Source organism: Oncorhynchus masou, chromosome 12, assembly GCF_036934945.1.
Source record: "Oncorhynchus masou masou isolate Uvic2021 chromosome 12, UVic_Omas_1.1, whole genome shotgun sequence".
In the NCBI taxonomy this organism is placed as follows: Eukaryota; Metazoa; Chordata; class Actinopteri; order Salmoniformes; family Salmonidae; genus Oncorhynchus; species Oncorhynchus masou.
In genome coordinates this window covers 17454101-17473949 of record NC_088223.1, presented here as the reverse complement: position 1 = coordinate 17473949, position 19849 = coordinate 17454101, and the positions used below count along the sequence as shown (strand labels likewise).

At 46.0% G+C, this 19849-nt stretch overlaps 1 protein-coding gene across 1 annotated transcript in view; it reads right to left on the bottom strand.

The window, feature by feature from the left end:
* Positions 1-880: 880 nt before the first annotated feature.
* Positions 881-19849, bottom strand: part of LOC135549619 (potassium voltage-gated channel subfamily H member 8-like) — a 132337-nt gene continuing 113368 nt past the window's right edge. The window contains 5 exon segments of the mRNA XM_064979745.1: positions 881-1443; positions 1446-1874; positions 10112-10191; positions 18921-19036; positions 19407-19702. Coding sequence (XP_064835817.1) covers positions 1255-1443; positions 1446-1874; positions 10112-10191; positions 18921-19036; positions 19407-19702 — 1110 coding nt within the window. The 3' untranslated portion in view covers positions 881-1254.

Sequence of the window (19849 nt, the reverse complement as noted above, 5' to 3'; positions counted from 1 at the left end):
CATAGTGACATGCAGCATGTTAATGTGTGGGATTTATGTTGAAAAGAGAGAAAGAGTCGCCTCGCTGTGCACAGTATGACAGACAACAGCAGGGGCTGTGTCGCTCCAGGCGCAACATGCCCCCCTCTTCCCCTTCCTCCCCCCACTCCCTCATCCTGCTTGCATCCATAGCCACTACCAAACAGCCCCTACCAACCCACCAACCAGCTCCTACCAACCCACCAACCAGCTCCTACCAACCCATCCAACCAGACCCTTCCAACCCACTAACCAGCCCCTACCAACCCATCCAAGCAGCCCCTGCCAACCCACCAACCAGCTCCTACCAACCCACCAACCAGCCCCTACCAACCCACCAACCAGCTCCGACCAACCCACTAACCAGCCCCTACCAACCCACCAACCAGCTCCTACCAACCCACCAACCAGCCCCTACCAACCCACCAACCAGCCCCTACCAACCCACTAACCAGCCCCTACCAACCCACCAACCAGCCCCTACCAACCAGCCCCTACCAACCCACCCAAGCAACCCCTACCAACCCACTAACCAGCCCCTACCAACCAACCCCCAAACACCAGCCACTGGTCCTCAGCTGCAGGCCCAGACCTCGACTACAAGAACAGTGATGGGGTGGGAGTGGATAGAAAACTGGAACTTAAAGCCTCACATCCTCCGACTCTCTCCATCATTCCTCAACCACAACTCCCTCCACCACTCACTCTCTCCTCCAATCCATCCAAATTGAAACCCTGCCAGGAAAGAGAGAAAGAGCAAGAAATCCCCCCTCCTCCTTCCCTCTCCCTCCCCCTTATACACTCAGGCATCTCTAATATTCCATCCATCCCTGGTGCGACCCAGTCCCCTCCTCCTCCTCCTCTGTCATTGTGCAGTACTGCTCTTCTCCTCTCCTTCAGACCCCCAGGGTCTTCTCCAGAGAATAACACAACGTCACAGCTACATTCTTGCTTCTATACCCCTCCAGAACACTACTGGAACGTCTATACAATGTAGCTACCTATAGGCTACCTACTGCCCCTCTACTTTTGTCATGCAATTTGAAAATAAAAATGTGCCTTGGAAACAGAGATAGAAAATGAAATGTTATCAGTATTATCAGAGATCTGTGTGTCCCTGTAAGAGTGTAGTCTGATGATATAGGGACCTGGTTGTTAGTCCCATCCACTCCTTTAGTCCAGTATCTCTTTAGTCCAGTATCTAAGTGAGAGTCCACTTTAGTCCAGTTCAGTCCGCTACAAATCCATGTGCTGGTAGCTCCCTCCAGGGCGGGGCAGGCTCCCGGAGCTCTGAGGGGCCCCTCCTCTCCTACCACGCGGTGGCTGTGGGGTCTCCAGACTCTGTGCCCGCAACCTGAAGGAGCCAGCGCCACCTCCCCCTCCACAGTGGGGCGTTCCGGGAGAGGTGAGGGGCGAGGGGAGCAGTAGCTCTGTTGAGGCGTCCGTGAGGGAGAAGGAGGGGGGTAGGGGCGTGAAAGGGGGGAAGGGGCCGGGCCAGGGCACAGAGGGTAGACCAGGTGGAGGTTCTGTGGTCTGTGTGGAAAAGCGGTGAGGGCGGGATCCACGTGGAACATCCCAGGATGCCGCTGGACATGGCCAACAAGTGGAGAGGTGCAAGGAGAGGGGGTGGTGAGGGGGGTGTCTTCCCAGAGAGGTCCAGTTTGAGAGGGGGGAGGATAGGACTGTGGGGGGGTGGCATGGGATGTGGGCGCAGGGTGGGACAGGTACGTGGGGTGTCCAGGTACAAAGTGTGCAGGATAGAGTTGTTTGGGTCCGGAGATGAGGGACTCCATCAGGTGAGCCATACTCCTCATTACTTGGCCCAGCTCTGCCACCTCCTTCCCCAGAGAACTCACCTGGGAACAAACACAAAAACATATTTCAGTCAGCCATATTCATTTGGGCTCAGCAATATCAAATTATGCATTTTGGGTCAGCCATTTTAGCTCTACCGCTGAACACATTCACTCTAATGGATTTAACACTGGTGGAGAATCCTTCCAGCCAATCCTTAAACTAGACAAAAGATGTTCTATAATGTTGACAAGATAGTCAAGTGACAGCTCTAACAATGGAAAAACATGTCCTCAAAGACAGAAGACAATATCAGGTGGTACAAGTCTAGCCAATGAGAGGGCAGATATGTGTGTGAACAACAGGCCATAGAGATAGATAGAGATTCTTCTTCATTGGCTTCTTCATTGGCTGATTGCTTCCAACACATATGAATCACCACCCAGTTGACTACTTTAAAATGATGGAAGCACTCAATGGCAATGTCCATGCTAAAACGGATTGTATCCATGATGATGATTTCTCCTTCTCCCAAATCCAGTCAGCTGATGTTCTGAAAGAGCTGCAAAATCTGGACCCCTACAAATCAGCCGGGCTAGACAATCTGGACCCTTTCTTTCTAAAATGATCTGCCGAAATTGTTGCCATGCCTATTACTAGCCTGTTCAACCTCTCTTTCGTGTCGTCTGAGATTCCCAAAGATTGGAAAGCAGCTGCGGTCATCCCCCTCTTCAAAGGGGGGGTCACTCTTGACCCATACTGCTACAGACCTATATCTGTCCTACCCTGTCTTTCTAAGGTCTTCGAAAGCCAAGTCAACAAACAGATTACCGACCATTTCGAATCCCACCATACCTTCTCCGCTATGCAATCTGGTTTCAGAGCTGGTCATGGGTGCACCTCAGCCACGCTCAAGGTCCTAAACAATATCTTAACCGCCATTGATAAGAAACAATACTGTGCAGCCGTATTCATTGACCTGGCCAAGGCTTTCGACTCTGTCAATGACAACATCCTGATAGAGTTCAGTGTGTCAAATCGGAAGGTCTGTTGTCCGGGCTTCTGGCAGTCTCTATGGGGGTGCCACAGGGTTCAATTCTTGGACCGACTCTCTTCTCTGTATACATCAATGATGTCACTCTTGCTGCTGGTGAGTCTCTGATCCACCTCTACGCAGACAACACCATTCTGTATACTTCTGGCCCTTCTTTGGACACTGTGTTGACAACCCTCCAAGCGAGCTTCTCCTTCCGTGGCCTCCAATTGCTCTTAAATACAAGTAAAACTAAATGCATGCTTTTCAACCGATCACTGCCTGCACCTGCCCGCCTGTCCAACATCACTACTCTGGACGGCTCTGACTTAGAATATGTGGACAACTACAAATACCTAGGTGTCTGGTTAGACTGGTTAAACTCTCCTTCCAGACTCACATCAAACATCTCCAATCCAATTGGCTTCCTATTTCGCAACAAAGCACCCTTCACTCATGCTGCCAAACATACCCTTGTAAATCTGACCATCCTACCAATCCTCGACTTCGGCGATGTCATTTACAAAATAGCCTCCAATACCCTACTCAATAAATTGGATGCAGTCTATCACAGTGCCATCCGTTTTGTCACCAAAGCCCCATATACTACCCACCACTGCGACCTGTACACTCTCGTTGGCTGGCCCTCGCTTCATACTCGTCGCCAAACCCACTGGCTCCAGGTCTTCTACAAGACCCTGCTAGGTAAACTCGCACCCTTATCTCAGCTGGTCACCATAGCAGCACCCACCTGTAGCACACGCTCCAGCAGGTATATCTCTTTGGTCACCCCCAAAACCAATTCTTCCTTTGGCCACCACTCCTTCCAGTTTTCTGTTGCCAATGACTGGAACGAACTACAAAAATCTCTGAAACTGGAAACGCTTATCTCCCTCACTAGCTTTAAGCACCAGCTGTCAGAGCAGCTCCCAGATTACTGCACCTGTACATAGCCCATCTATAATAAAGCCCAAACAACTACCTCTTCCCCTACTCTGTTTATTTATTTATTTTGCTCCATTGCACCCCATTATTTCTCTCTACATTGTACATTCTTCCACTGCAAATCAACCATTCCAGTGTTTTACTTGCTATATTGTACTTACTTCGCCACCATGGCCTTTTTTTGCCTTTACCTCCCTCACCTCACTTGCTCACGTTGTATATAGACTTATTTTTCTACTGTATTATTGACTGTATGTTTGTTTTACTCCATGTGTTGTTGTATGTGTCAAACTGCTTTGCTTTATCTTGGCCAGGTCGCAATTGTAAATGAGAACTTGTTCTCAACTTGCCTACCTGGTTAAATAAAGGTGAAATAAAATGAGTCCTCTATCTCTATGAAAACTCAGATTTGCCAAAATGCCAAGTGAGTCCACTGCATTTGTAACAAACTAATCCTTATGAAACTTCTATTAGATCAAATACGCTTCTTATAGCAAATAAGCAATACATGTTTTTCTTGACCAAATTCAACATTCACATTGACCACTATACAACAATTCTTCACCTCATGGGCTTATTTTTGTTGAGAGATTTTGGGTGGAGTAAAACCACTTGCTTCGCCTCTTCCTCTCTGACCTAGCCCAACACTTTGAAAGCCATGACAGGGAGTGTTAAAACGCACCAATCTGGATGTAGTCTTAATCTGCCAATTCAGAGGCAGCCATTATGGGTCTACCACCCCTAGTGAAACTGCCATTATTACATCAACCATTCCGGGTCATCAATATTAATTTGGTCATTTTCAGCCTGCCATTTTGGGTTGCTATTCTTGCCTAGCTTGATGATGCTGGTCTAATTGGTCATTAAAATGATGGCTTGGAGGTGATTAGTCCTATTCAGCCAGTAGTAGTCCTACAGAGAGATGGCACAGCAAGGGCACCCTGCCAGCATGCCAGCTGGCTCTGTCACTCAACGCATACATGGGTATTCATCACGCTAGGCAACCCATTAACACAACACAGATCAACACATGCAGAGATCGTGCTACGTAGAAATAAAACAGGAGACAAGTGAAGGTTTGGCACATACAATACGGAACTTGACACGTCAGGACCAGATAGTGAAAGTAAACACATCAACGCAGGTTCAGCCGATGCAAACATCAATAACTGACTGATGACCAATGACATACCGGCGCCAGACGGCACAAACTAACTTAGCCATATGGTCTTTTCTGAGTGATTGATGACCTTTTCTATGGGTGGTATGTAGCCTAGTGGTAAGAGGGTTAGGCCAATAACTGAAAGCTTGAATCCCTAAGCTGGCAAGGTGCACAATCTGTTGACGTGCCCTTGAGCGAGGTACTGAACCGACATTTTTTCCAGCATCGCCTTTCACAAAGGCTGAATCTGGCTGTGACCCCACTCTCCGAGGGGAGAGTTAGGATATGCAAAAACGCATTTCCAATTGAAATAGGACAAATATAAGCACCCACCAAAGTATTATAACTCAATAAAAACTCATTTTCAGGTGTAATTTAAGAGACAAATCTAGTACTCTCTCCTCATTCTAGTTCTCTCTCTCTGTTCTCACAAATTCTTTGTGTAAACGATGGGGTTGATAAAAATAGAAGCGGGACAGTCCAATCCGCTACGCCATCAACACAATTTCAGCCCTGTCACCTCAGAGAGAAAGAGGGGCGAGAGAGTGTGGGAGAGAGAAAGAGGGAGACAGAGACAGAGAGGTGAGGCAGAGTGGGGTCTTCATTAATCATTTCAATGCTGTTCAATATGGGGGAAATATTACATTCCCCAGAATGTATTAGTTGAACCCTCAAGCGGACACTGATGCCTTTAAAAAGAAGTCAAACATGAAATGGTTGGTGGAAATACTGTATAATTGGCTGTTCTAAGCAAAATGATTAAAAGAGTATATGAACATTGTTTCCAGAGAAAAGTGATATATTATTTGGTGTCTGGAAGTGTGACCTGTCAAGAGTCAATGAAACTCTCATGTTCTATGACTGAGTGGAATGTCTTTGAAATGCACTTAATTAAATTATACTGGCTGTCACTCAAACTCAAATTCTACATTCTGTGGGGTGTGGCCAAATCAATTAGCATTTCAACTAAAGAGTTGAATGGGACTCAATTCCAAAATTCTGAATTTAGGCCATCCCTGATTCAAATTCAAGTTTTATTGTCACATGCACAAATACAGTGAAATGCTTAACTTGAAAGCTTTATCCAACAGTGTAAAATGTAAATAAATATACAGTATAATAAGGAAAACATCATATGCAGGGCCAGTGCCACATGTAGAATGTGCAGGATATTGCAGTAATTTGAGGTAGCGATGTACATGTAGGCGGGGGATTAGGAGAAAGTGACAAGTAGCAGAATAAATAATATAATAAGAGTAAACAGTTTGACAGCAGCATAAGTGGTGGGTGTATGTGTGTGAGGGTGTTAGTGTTAGCATTCATCAGGCATTGTGTTTCCCCTTGTTCTATGTGTCATTACGGGTTGTTCTGAAATTCCCAGGAGTCTGTCATTGTTCCAGATCTCCTGGGTAGGTGTTGATTATGGTCTCAGGAACCAGGGGTCACATTTTGGCCTCCGCTCTTCAAAATGAATGTGTCATCTACACACATCAGGAGCTCAAGTCTTTAGGGGTCGCTCGAAGGTCAGAGCTGAGAGTTCACAGGTCATTGGGCAGGTATGTAATATTGCCACAGTCGGATTTGTAGACAATTGAGGTCAGTAACACGGCAGTAACACTGCAGATTCAGCGAGGAGCTTGTGAGGGTAGATTGAGGACCATTGCATCTGAATATTAGTTCATTATTCAACATTCATCAGATTGTTGACTCAATGTGACCAATTTATCTCCTCAGCTCTATCCTCATTAAAGATTTTCTGGTGATTGTGATGGCCATCATTCTATATCATTGTGTAATTTAATATCACTGTTTATACGCTGAATGTTTTATCAGTCTGCTCTTACAATTTAAGCCGGAGTATAGTACCAAGGGACAATTAGGATTTAATTGAATTTTTTCTTACGATTGTTTAGACATGAAAATAATGCTCTGTAACATTCACTCTGCATCTACAAAAATCAACATCTGTACAAAATATATAATTATGGCCCAGTTCTCAAATGTCCATACATATACATATACATACATACATATTATATTGTAGTAAACATATTATCACCCAAATGTCCATACTAAAATAGTTTAATTTGATTCTTCCCTAGAATCAAGTTAATAGGCCAGAGAATCGAGTCTTGAGGCACAGTTCAATCTAGTGAACGATAAAAAAATCATGGATTTACACATATTTAGTCGTGGCACATGAGCTCGATGAAATAACATGAACTAAATAAGGAATAAGGTAATAACTGGTAAAATCACTTTTGGCTGCTCTTAGGAAGTTTTAGTGTACCTCTATGTGATGTAACAAGTGATACAACATGTTTGGATCAACGTGCATGGTATTGATTTAATGTGAGACGAGGGTTATGAGTTAATCCCCAGCCCCTCTTCCATGTCCCGTGGTGACCAGCGTGGACTGGCTCAAGTAAGGATTACAGTTACCACCGGGAACCACACTGAGAGACAACCTGTCAAACACTGTCCTCCCTGAGAGAGAGAGAGAGAGAGAGAGAGAGAGAGAGAGAGAGAGAGAGAGAGATGGGGGGTGGTGAGACAGCGAGAGGGAGGGAAAGAGGTATGGGGGTTGAGACAGTAAAAGGGAGGGAGGGAAAGAGGTATGGGGGTGAGACAGTAAAAGGGAGGGAGGGAAGAGGTATGAGTGTTGTGAGACAGTAAAAGGGAGGGAGGGAAAGAGGTATGGGGGTTGAGACAGTAAAAGGGAGGGAGGGAAAGAGGTATGGGTGTGGTGAGACAGTAAAAGGGAGGGAGGGAAAGAGGTATGGGGGGTGAGACAGTAAAAGGGAGGGAGGGAAAGAGGTATGGGGGTGAGACAGTAAAAGGGAGGGAGGGAAAGAGGTATGGGGGTAAGACAGTAAAGGGGAGGGAGGGAAAGAGGTATGGGGGTGGTGAGACAGTAAAAGGGAGGGAGGGAAAGAGGTATGGGGTGGTGAGACAGTAAAAGGGAGGGAGGGAACGAGGTATGGGGGTGAGACAGTAAAAGGGAGGGAGGGAAAGAGGTATGGGGTGGTGAGACAGTAAAAGGGAGGGAGGGAAAGAGGTATGGGTGTGGTGCGACTGTAAAAGGGAGGGAGGGAAAGAGGTATGGGGGTGAGACAGTAAAATGGAGGGAGGGAGGGAAAGAGGTATGGGGTGAGACAGTAAAAGGGAGGGAGGGAAAGAGGTATGGGGGTGAGACAGTAAAATGGAGGGAGGGAGGGAAAGAGGTATGGGGGTGAGACAGTAAAATGGAGGGAGGGAGGGAAAGAGGTATGGGGGTGAGACAGTAAAAGGGAGGGAGGGAAAGAGGTATGGGGGTGAGACAGTAAAAGGGAGGGAGGGAAAGAGGTATGGGGGGTGAGACAGTAAAAGGGAGGGAGGGAAAGAGGTATGGGGGGTGAGACAGTAAAAGGGAGGGAGGGAAAGAAGTATGGTGGGTAAGACAGTAAAAAGGGAGGGAGGGAAAGAAGTATGGTGGGTAAGACAGTAAAAAGAGAGGGAGGGAAAGAGGTATGGGGGTGAGACAGTAAAATGGAGGGAGGGAGGGAAAGAGGTATGGGGGTGAGACAGTAAAAGGGAGGAGGGAAAGAGGTATGGGGGTGAGACAGTAAAAGGGAGGGAGGGAAAGAGGTATGGTGGGTAAGACAGTAAAAAGGGAGGGAGGGAAAGAGGTATGGGGGTGAGACAGTAAAAGGGAGGAAGGGAAAGAGGTATGGGGGTGAGACAGTAAAAGGGAGGGAGGGAAAGAGGTATGGGGGTGAGAGTAAAAGGGAGGGAGGGAAAGAGGTATGGGGGTGGTGAGACAGTAAAAGGGAGGGAGGGAAAGAGGTATGGGGGTGAGACAGTAAAAGGGAGGGAGGGAAAGAGGTATGGGGATGAGACAGTAAAAGGGAGGGAGGGAGGGAAAGAGGTATGGGGGGTGAGACAGTGAAAGGGAGGGAGGGAAAGAGGTATGGGGGTGAGACAGGTTCTGCCCACTCCTCATCCTCTTCGATCCTTCTCCCTTACCAATCTATAAATTCCCCAAATCTTTCCTCCTTTCCCCTCTCCTTCCCCTATCAGCCAAGGCCAGGTGATGGAGCGAGGCACCACAGGGGGAGACCCCCACTCTGCCAAGAGCCTAATGTCAATTTAGCCACCTGCCAATCAAAACCATGGGCTATGCTAACATAGAGACTGTGTGAATGGAGGAAAGCTGCTTTTCTTTATTCTAGTGTTCTATTATGGAACATTACACAATTGTGATTCCCTCAAAAGCACATTCTCCAGCAGTATTTAAGTTCTACAGCCCGTGGAATAGCACATATCCCTTAGACGGTTAGTTGACTTCAGTCTTTCCTCAAATGTTACAATGTAAGCAGCCCTCCATAGAGGGGAAACCAGATTATGTCAGTTCCTGGTTCCACAAAAGGTTGAACACGTTCTAGCATCGAGAGGAATTGCTGTCCAACGGAGGCTGCGGGGTGTCAGACACCGTGACTGCTGTCCAACCTGAAACTGGTCCCGGATCCCCAATGACTGACAAACTGAGAGCGGGAGAAACTACAGATGCCAAAGGAATCCCTAGGCGGAGTAGTATTATCAAGGTAAAGGTTGGAGGGCATTAAATACTATTTCTCCCTGTGTCCTATCTGTTTCCTCTCCTTTCTCCCTGTCTCCTCTCCTTCTCCCAGTCTCCTCTCCTTCTCCCAGTCCCCTCTCCCAGTCTCTTCTCCTTCTCCCAGTCTCTTTTCCTTCTCCCAGTCTCTTTTCCTTCTCCCAGTCTCCTCTCCTTCTCCCAGTCTCCCCCCCCCCCTTAAATGATTTAGATGCACTATTGTAAAGTGGCTGTTCCACTGGATGTCAGAAGGTGAATTCACCAATTTGTAAGTCGCTCTGGATAAGAGCGTCTGCTAAATGACTTAAATGTAAATGTAAATGTAGAATGTTCCCTGTGACACCATTTGGCGAGTCCCAGTTCCGCTCCAATCTGTGTCCTCTGGAAGAGTTTGAAGAGATTCCTCTTCCTGTCTTTCTGTTCCTCGTTCTCTCGCTCCCTCATTCTCTCACTCCCTCCATCCATCTACCACCTGAGAAGGCCATATGCCTGTGGCTCACCTGACTAATGCTACCTCTTACACAAGCATGCACGCATACATGTACGCACAGACAGCATACTGTACCTCCTGGTCTAGGTGCCGTAGTTGTCCCCAGGTCTCCTCAGCTTTAGCTGCTGACTCTGCTGTGCTGATCTGGAGAATATCTGCAACACCATTTAGAAAGAGTCACAAAATAACCTAAACTGGTGAAGCAGTTACTGTGTTACTTACAAGTCCCAATATCTTCATATACTTGGTATATGGTAGGTAATAATAACAGGGTTATGTCATTTTAAATTTACATTCTATGTAAGGACTATGTAGTTATGTAATCATCATATATTACAGTTTATGATAATCAGTTCAATGTAGCCTGATGACTTGACCACAACATGATCTGTAGTGGTTGTGGTGATGGTTGTGGTGGTGGTGATGGTTGTGATGGTGGTGGTGGTTATGGTGATGGTTGTGGTGGTTGTGGTGATGGTTGTGGTGATAGTTGTGGTTGTGGCTGTGGTTGTGGTGGTGATGGTGATGGTTGTGATTGTGGTGGTGGTGAGGGTTGTGATTGTGGTGATGGTTGTGGTGATAGTTGTGGTTGTGGTTCTTGTTGTGGTGGTGATGGTGATGGTTGTGATTGTGGTGATGGTGATGGTTGTGATTGTGGTGGTGGTGATTGTTGTGATTGTGGTTGTGGTGAGGGTTGTAATTGTGGTTGTGGTGGTGATGGTGATGGTTGTGATTGTGGTGATGGTTGTGATTGTGGTGATGGTGATTGTTGTGATTGTGGTGGTGGTGAGGGTTGTGATTGTGGTGATGGTGATTGTTGTGATTGTGGTGGTGGTGAGGGTTGTGATTGTGGTTGTGGTGATGGTTGTGATAATGGTGTTGGTTGTGGTGATGGTTGTGGTGATAGTTGTGGTTGTGGTGCTTGTTGTGACATAGCACATTGATGTGAATCACACTGCTGCTCTCTCATTTATTTGTGCCTTACGGATTGTGGTTATTGAGGATGGCTGTTCCCAAATGTATATGCTGTGTATTTTAACCCAATAATGGTTGAATTTAAGACGTTTAAGCTGCCAGTAATTGTTTTTGCGACCAGGGATTGTCACGACTTCCACCGAAGGTAGTTCCTCTCCCTGATTGGGCGGCGCTCGGAGTCGCCAGCCTACTGGCCATCACCGATCCTTTTCTCCTTTTCTGTTGGTTTTGTCTTTGGTTCTTTCACACCTGGTTTCATTTGCCTTCATTTATGTGTGTATATATTTACCCTGTTGCCTGCCTAGGTTTGTGCGGGATTGTTTTACTCGGTGAGGTTGTGCCCAATTTTTTGTTTCACGCATTTAATAAGAGTGTGTTATTAAGGAACTTTGTTTGTTCCTCCTTGCGTGAATAACGGGTGTCTTTGTTGTCGAGGGCGTTTGACTTTTGGATTGTGCCATACCTGTGTTTGGTGGACTTACCTATTAAAAGTACACATCTCAGACATCTCTGCTCTCCTGCGCCCGACTCCTTCACCTACCTCCCAACGCAACATTGTCACAGGGATGTATTCATTACAGAAACCATTTACTGTTTAAGAACTAAAAAGAAGCAAACAGAGCAAAACAAAAGTTTCTATCGGAAAAATTCAGGTAGGTCCCTCCCCGTTACGTCCCGTTTGCTTCCATTTAAGAAATGTTTTGCTACAGAATCGGAGTAATACATTGTTTGTTGTCAGTTCGTTTTGTTACATCTGGTCTTACCAGCGTTTTTCCCGTTTCTCCTGTTCTCAAATTTTGTTTTCTAGTCTTCCTGGGTGTTGACCTTTCTGCCTGTCCTGACCATGAGCCCGTCTGCAGCTCTGTCCCTGGTTGACTCTGCTTTGGATTACGAACCTCTGCCTACCCTTGACCTGCCCTATGCCTGCTATTTGTTAAAATAAATATTCTGAGAATCGTACTATCTGCCTCCTGTGTCTGCATCTGTGTCATATCCTGAGTCCTGATAGTACAAACTGGCCCTGACTGACCCAGCAGACTTAGGCCAGCTCTGCAACACTGTCTCCTCACAAGGAGCCACCATTGGAAGACATGAGGAGTTATAACCTTATGAAAGGATTCCACACCTTGGCAGAACACCATGACCATGACCATGACCATGACCATGCAATCAGTGCATTGTTGGAATAATTCCGCTGACTATCTATTAGGCAGCAAGCCACAACGGAAAACTCCCAGACTTTCCCCATCCTACCCCGGCTTCCCGGAGAACCCCTGCTTACATCCTCCGGAGCGTTACGCTGGGGATCCCAGAACCTGCCGAGCATTTCTCTCCCAGTGTCCCTCATTTTTGAGCTGCAGCCCTCTTCATTTCCATTGGACTGTTCAAAAGATATCTTATCTTATAATGCTGAAATCCAGGAGGGCACTGGGCTACAGCGGTGTGGGAGCAACAATTCACAGATTGCCTTAGGTTGGAGGATTTTGCAATGGAAGTAAGGAAGGTGCTTGACTCTCCATTGTCTAGAAAAGAGGTGGCTCGGAAGCTACATCAACCGCGTCAAGACTCCCCTAGTGTGGCAGACTACACGGTAGTCTCCGAGAGTGCCTCGTACCCGGAATCTCTGTTCAACACCTTCCTACATGGATTATCGGAGGAAATTAAGGACGAGCTCGCAGCATGGGAGCTGCCCTTGGACCTTGACTGACTCATAGCGTTGACCATAAGGATCGATGGGTGACTACGGGAAAACAGTAGGGAGAGGAGGTCTGACCCCGGGCACACGCATCCGTCCACGTTATTCCTCATCCCCTGAAGTTCCCCGGAAATCCCAGACACCTCCAGTCCGGAGAGAATCCATGTCACCGGAGTTCCCTCAGAAATCATTGAGGACTGAGTACATGGGTGGGCCATAGAGGGAGTCTCCCAGCTCCCATTACTCGTAATCCTCTCCATGCTATCCTGTTGTGGGGTGAAATTATAAATCTCTCCGGGTGCTCATGGACTCTGGGGCCGACGAGATCTTTATGGACACTACCCTGGTGTCGGAGCTGGGTATCTCCACACAACTCCTCTCTGTTCCAATGGACGCTCTATTGGCAGGGTCACTCGCAGTATTATTCCTATCAACCTGTGAGTGTCAGAGAATCACAGTGAGTCCATGCGGTTCCTGCTCATTGAATCTCCTCATGTACTCATGGTTTTGTGATTGTTGTGGCTCCAGAGGCACAAACCACTGATTGACTGGGCTACGGCTTCTATCCTGAGTTGGAGCCCGTTCTGCCATGTACATTGCTTCAAGGCGGCGCAGCCCATCCCCTAGACGTCCTCCTGTGGGCTTGGGTAAAGCCTCGGATCTCGCTACAGTTCCCGCAGAGCATCAGGACCTCTGGGAGTTTTTCACCAAGGCCGGCGCCACATCTCTTCCTCCACATCGACCTTATGACTTCACCATTGACCCCCTCCCTACCACTACATCACCTCCCGGGAGGCTTTATACCATGTCTGGTCCTGAGACCAAAACCATGGAAAGTTCATTCTTCCTTCTTCCTCCCCTGCGGGTGCAGGGTTCTTCTTTGTTCTTTCTTTAAAGCCTCTCCAGGAGCGACTCTATTTCTGAAGTTGGACAATCGGAACACCTACCATCTGGTTCCGATATGGGAAGGAGACAAATGAATGTCAGCCTTTAACACAACTAGCGGGCACTACGAGTATCTGGTTATGCCATTCGGACTGACCCATGCTCCCACAGTGTTCCAGGCTCTGGTCAATGATGTGATCCATGACATGTTGAACCGGTTCATGTTTGTCTACCTTGACGACATCCTTGTCTTTTCCTGTTCGCTTCAGGAGCATGTTCTCCATGTCTGACAAGTCCTCCAGTGCCTCCTGGAGAACCAGTTGTTTGTCAAGGCGGAGAAGTGTGAATTTCATTGCTCCACTATTTCCTTTCTGGGATCCATCATTGCTGCCGAGAACATTCAGATGGATCCGAACAAGGTGAGAGTGGTGGTGGTGGCCCCAATCCACATCCAGTGCTGCAACGTTTCCTGAACTTCTTGCGATCAAGATCAATATGGCGCCGGAGGAATGGAGACACTGGCTAGAAGGGGTGGAACATCTATTCCTAGTGTGTACCGACCACATCTGGAATATCTCCTCACCATCAAGCGCCTCAACTCAAAGCAGGCTCATTAGGCTCTGTTGTTCACTCGGTTCAATTTCACAGTCTCCTACCACCCTGGGTCCAAGAATGTGAAGCGTGACGTCCTCTCTAGCTTGCATAGCACTGCTACTACTCCGTCTAATAGATATGGGACTTTATCAAAATTGTATTCGTTTTCGAATTCTTTGTAGGTCTGTATAATCTGAGGGAATTATGTGACTCTAATATTGCCATACATTTGGCAGATTAGGAAGTGCAGCTCAGTTTCCACTTAATTTTGTGTGCAGTGTGCACATAGCCTGTCTTCTCTTGAGAGCCATTTCTGCCTTCTGCAGCCATTCCCAACAGCAAGGTTAGGATCACCGAGTCTGTATATAGTCAAAGATTCCCTTAAATTTGGGTCAGTCACAGTGGTCAGGTATTATGCCACTGTGCATTCTAGTTTACTCTGTTTTTTTGTAAATTCTTTCCAATGTGTCAAATAATTATCTTTTTGTTTCCTAACGATTTGGTTGGGTCTAATCGTGTTGCCAGGTTTGGGAATTGCTTCCATTTAGGTGGTTGTAGAATTGAACGACTCTTTCTGGATTTTGATAGTTAGCACGTGTCAGCCTAATTCTGCTCTCTGCGCATTATTTGGCGTTTTACATTGTACACAGAGGATATTTTTTGCATGCAGTCTCAATTTGGTGTTTGTCCCATTTTGTGAATTCTTGGTTAGTGAGCAGACCCCAGACCTCACAACCATAAAGGGCAATGGGTTCTATAACTGATTCAAGTATTTTTTGCCAGATTCTAATTGGTATGTTGAATTTTATGTTATTTTTGATGGCATAGAAGGCCCTTCTTGCCTTGTCTCTCAGATCGTCCACAGCTATGTGGAAGTTACCTGTGGCATTGATGTTTAGGCAGAGGCATATATCGTTTTTTGTGTGCTCTATGGCAACGGTGTCTTGGTGGAATTTGTATTAGTGGTCCTGACAACTGGACCTTTTTTGGAAAACCATTATTTTTGTCTTACTGAGATTTACTGTCAGAGCCCAGGTCTGACAGAATCTGTGCAGAAGATCTAGGTGCTGCTGTAGGCCCTCGTTGGATGGGGAGAGAAGCACCAGATCATTAGCAAACAGTAGACATTTGGCTTCAGATTCTAGAAGGGTGAGACTGGGTGCTGCAGACCGTTCTAGTTTCCTCGCCAGTTCATTGATTTCTATGTTGAAGAGGGTGGGGCTTAAGCTGCATCCCTGTCAAACCCCCCGGCCCTGTGGAAAGAGATGTGTTTGTTTTTAGCCAATTTTAACAGCACACTTGTTGCTTGTGTCCATGGAGTTTATAATGTCGTACATGTTTCCCCCAACACCACTTTCCATCAATTTGTATAGCAGGCCCTCATGCAAAATTGACTCGAATGCTTTTTGAAATCAACAAAGCATGAGACAACTTTGCTTTTGTTTTGTTTGTTTCTCAATTAGGGTGTGCAGGGTGAATACGTGGTCTGCCGTACAGTAATTTTGTAAAAAGTACATTTACATTTGCTCAGTACGTTGTTGTCGCAGACTAAATGAACGAGTCTGCTGTTAATGATAATGGTGAGGATTTCCCCAAGGTTGCTGTTGACGCATATCTCACGGTAGTTATTAGGGTCAAATTTATCTCCACTTTTGTGGTTTGGGGTGTTCAGCCCTTGGTTACAAATATTGGGGAATATGCCAGAGCTGAGGATGATGTGGTCTGTATATATTATCATTTCATTTAGGATACCATCAACCCCACAGGCCTTTTTGGGTTGGAGGGTTTGTTTGTTGTCCTGTATTAATTCAATATAATTGGAGAATCCACTGGGTTCTGTTAGTCTTTAATAGTTGATTCTAAGATTTGTATTTGATCCTGTACATGTTTTTGCTGTTTGTGCTTGGTTATAGAGCCTAATAGATTGGAGATGTGGTTTATCCATAAATGTCCGTTTTGGATAGATAACACTTTTCCCAGAAGTGGTTAGATTCTATGGATTATTCAATTACAGTGAGCCAATTTCTGATATGCTGTTCCTTCTTTTTCCGTAACGTATTTCTGTATTGTTTTAGTGATTCACCACTGTGAAGGTGTAGGCTCAGGTTTTCTGGGTCTCTATGTTTTTGGATGGATAGGTTCTCAATTTTTTCTTTGGTTTTTGCATTCTTCATGAAACCATTTATCATTGTTAATTTTCATAGGTTGTCTGCTTGAATTTTTTTAATTTGATAGGGAAACTGTTTAGGGTTTATACTGCCAAGTTTACACCTTCACTATTACAGTGAAACATTTTGTACAGGAAATTGTCTAGAAGGGATTGAATTTTCTGTTGCCTAATAGTTTTTTTGGTATATTTCCACACTACTTTCCTTCCATCTATAGCATGTATTCAATTAATTTGGCATTGATGCCTCATGATTGAATATAGCTTTGTTCAAGTAGAGTTTTGCTGTGATCTGATAGGGGAGTCAGTGGACTGACTGTGAACACTTTAAGAGACTCTGGGTTGAGGTCAGTGATAAAGTAGTCTACAGTACTACTGCCAAGAGATGAGCTATAGATGTACCTTCCAGAGGAGTCCCCTCGAAGCCTACCATTGACTATGTACATACCCAGCGTCCGACAGAGCTGCAGGAGTTGTGGCCCATTTTTGTTGGTTATGTTGTCGTAGTTGTGTCTAGGGGGCATATGGGGGAGGGAATGCTATCACCTCCAGATAGGTGTTTGTCCCCCTGTGTGCTGAGGGTGTCAGGTTCTTGTCCAGTTCTGGCATTTAGGTCACCACAGACTAGTACATGTCCCTGAGCCTGGAAATGGTTGATCTCCCCCTCTAGGATGGAGAAGCTGTCCTCGTTAAAGTATAGGGATTCTATTGGGGGGATACAGGTAGCACACAAGGACATTTTTCTCTGTTGAGATCATTTCCTTATTTATTTCTAGACAGATGTCAAATGTTCCTGTTTTGACTCATTTAAAAGAGTAGGTTAGGTCTGCTCTATACCAAATTAGCATACCTCCTGAGTCGCTTTCATGATTCACACCTGGTAGTTTGGTGGATGGGGGGAGGGGGTTTGTTGTGCAGGTCTGTTTCGTGGGCTTGTTCTGTCTGGATTGTGTGGACTAGCTCTGAGCTCCACCATGTCTCTCTCCAGCTCTGTGAATTTATCCCTCTCAATGATGGAGGAGCAGTGCAGTTATGGGATCCGGGTTTGTTCAGTGCTGGGGGGGGGGGGGTGACTATCCTCGTCTGCAGGACAGTTTGAAGAGGTGTGATCAGACTCACTAAGGATGGGGGAGTCATCAGAGAGAGAGAGAGATTCGAAAACAAATCCAATTTTGAAAAATTCCCATATCTACTGGGTGAAATTCCAGAGTGTGCCATCAGAGCAGCAAGATTTGTGACCTGTTGCCACGAAAAAAGGGCAACCAGTGAAGAACACGCACCATTGTAAATACAACCCATATCTATGCTTATTTATTTTATCTTGTGTCCTTTACCGTTTGTACATTGTTAAAACACTGTATATATATATATATAATATGACATTTGTAATGTCTTTGTTGTTTTGAAACTTCTGTATGTGTGATGTTTACTGTTAAATTTTATTGTTTATTTCACTTTATATATTCACTTTATATATTATCTACCTTACTTGCTTTGGCAATGTTAACCTGTTAACATGTTTCCCATGCCAATAAAGCCCTTGAATTGAATTGAATTGAATTGAGAGAGAGAGAGAGAGAGAGAGAGAGAGAGAGAGAGAGAGAGAGAGAGAGAGAGAGAGAGAGAGAGAGAGAGAGAGAGATTAATCTGCCTTGCTCTCTCTTTGATCCCTTAAAAGTCCTGCTGGAACAGCATGAGGATGCCCTGCACCATTACTGTCCCAGACTTGTAGACGTTGACAGGGTATTCTGAGTTTCCACCCTCGGCCAATACCCTCTCTCTTGACATGGGGGTAGTGTACTCTTCTGGCACTGTGCCATGCCAGGAGATGGTCTGTGTAGAAGATGAAGAAAATGAAGTTGCTTGCGCCCCCCTCTTTGTAGCAGTCAGCAAATAGTGTCTATGGGTTGTCCTTGAGGAGCTTTTTTGTACTTATTCTGTGTAGTTTTTTTTTTATATCCATGGGGTACTGTATTGTAATAACCTCTGGACAGAGTGAAGCCATGGGGGGGGGCTGTGAAACTCTCCTGCCATTGTTAGGCTCAATGGTTTTCACACCTCTCACTTCACATTTCAGTGTTAATTGAAGTTGCAGCCTGGTCAGTGTCTTTCCTTAGCAGCTTGGTAGCGTAGTAGCCTTATTAAGCTTTAAAAAACGAAATTAACTGGAGGTTGTCTTACACTTTTTGGCTTCAGAAGTAGGTTCGGTCTGAACATTACTCACTCAGTTTTGTGTTGAACTTAGTATCCTGTATAAGAAAGGTTTGGGTTAGGCATTAGGGTTAACAGTGTGGTTAAGGTTAGGGTTCAAATCTGATTTGATGACTTTTTGCCAGCTATTAACCTATGCCTCTTAATGGAATTACTGATTTTGGGTAATCCAAAAGTTACGTTACGGATTACAATGTTGGACAGGTAACTGTGGTTGTGGTGATGGTTGTGGTGCTGGTTGTGGTTCTGGTGCTGGTTGTGGTCATAGTGATGGTTGTGGTGGTGGTGGTTGTTGTTGTGGTTTTGATTGTGGTGGTGGGGGTTGTGGTTGTCATTGTGGTTATGGTTGTGGGGACCTGTAAATGTGGCAGGTGCATTCCCTGAACCGCTGACTGAACAGGCTCGACTAGGAGAGAAGGAGAACAGTGGAGACGTCTCTGTACCTTCAGTATCCTCTGTACCGTCCACAACCCTGGGGAATGAGAGAGAGGGAGACAAAGAGAGAGGGAGAGGTAGAGCAGAGAGAAAGAGAGAGAGGTGGAGAAGAGAGAGAGAGATAGAGAGCGAGAGAGAGAGAGGGAGACAAAGAGAGAGGGAGAGGTAGAGCAGAGAGAAAGAGAGAAAGGTAGAGAAGAGAGAGATAGAGAGAGTGAGAGAGAAAGAGAGAAAGAGAAAGAGTGAAATAGCAAGAGAGAGAAGCGGAGGGAGAGGGAGAGAGGAAAATAGGGAGAGAGACGGGGAAGGGGAGGGAGAGAGAGTGACAGATTAGACATATGGACTGAGAGACAACTGACAAAAATAATTGACGAGTCAGTAGTTTGCTCGATAGTATTAGCTGTTACCTAGGGCTGAGGTTGGAGGGGTCTAGCGTGGTGAGAGCTGTCTGGCGGATCTGGATCTTCTCCCTCAGTTTCCTAGTGCTCTGGTGTGTTACTTCTCTGCCGCTGTGCATCTCTCTCTCCATCCCGGCTCTACCCGATGGAGACTTCCCAGAAGACACCTCTCTAGTGTACAGGACGCTGTTGCGCACCAATTCCGGAGATACAGATGCCAACTCATCTTCCTCCTCCTCTTCCTCCTGGTTCTCAATGATGGATGGATAGGACTGGATCACTCGTCCGTTGCCTCTCCCCTCTGTCTGCAGAGAGCGAGGAGAGAAAGAAAAAGGATGTTGGACAGAGAGCATATGTTGTAAATTTAAACATCATTCCCTAAGCCTTCATTTAATTTCACAGACAGACAGGCAATATCACTTCTATTTGCAGTCGCACAATAAACTCAATTT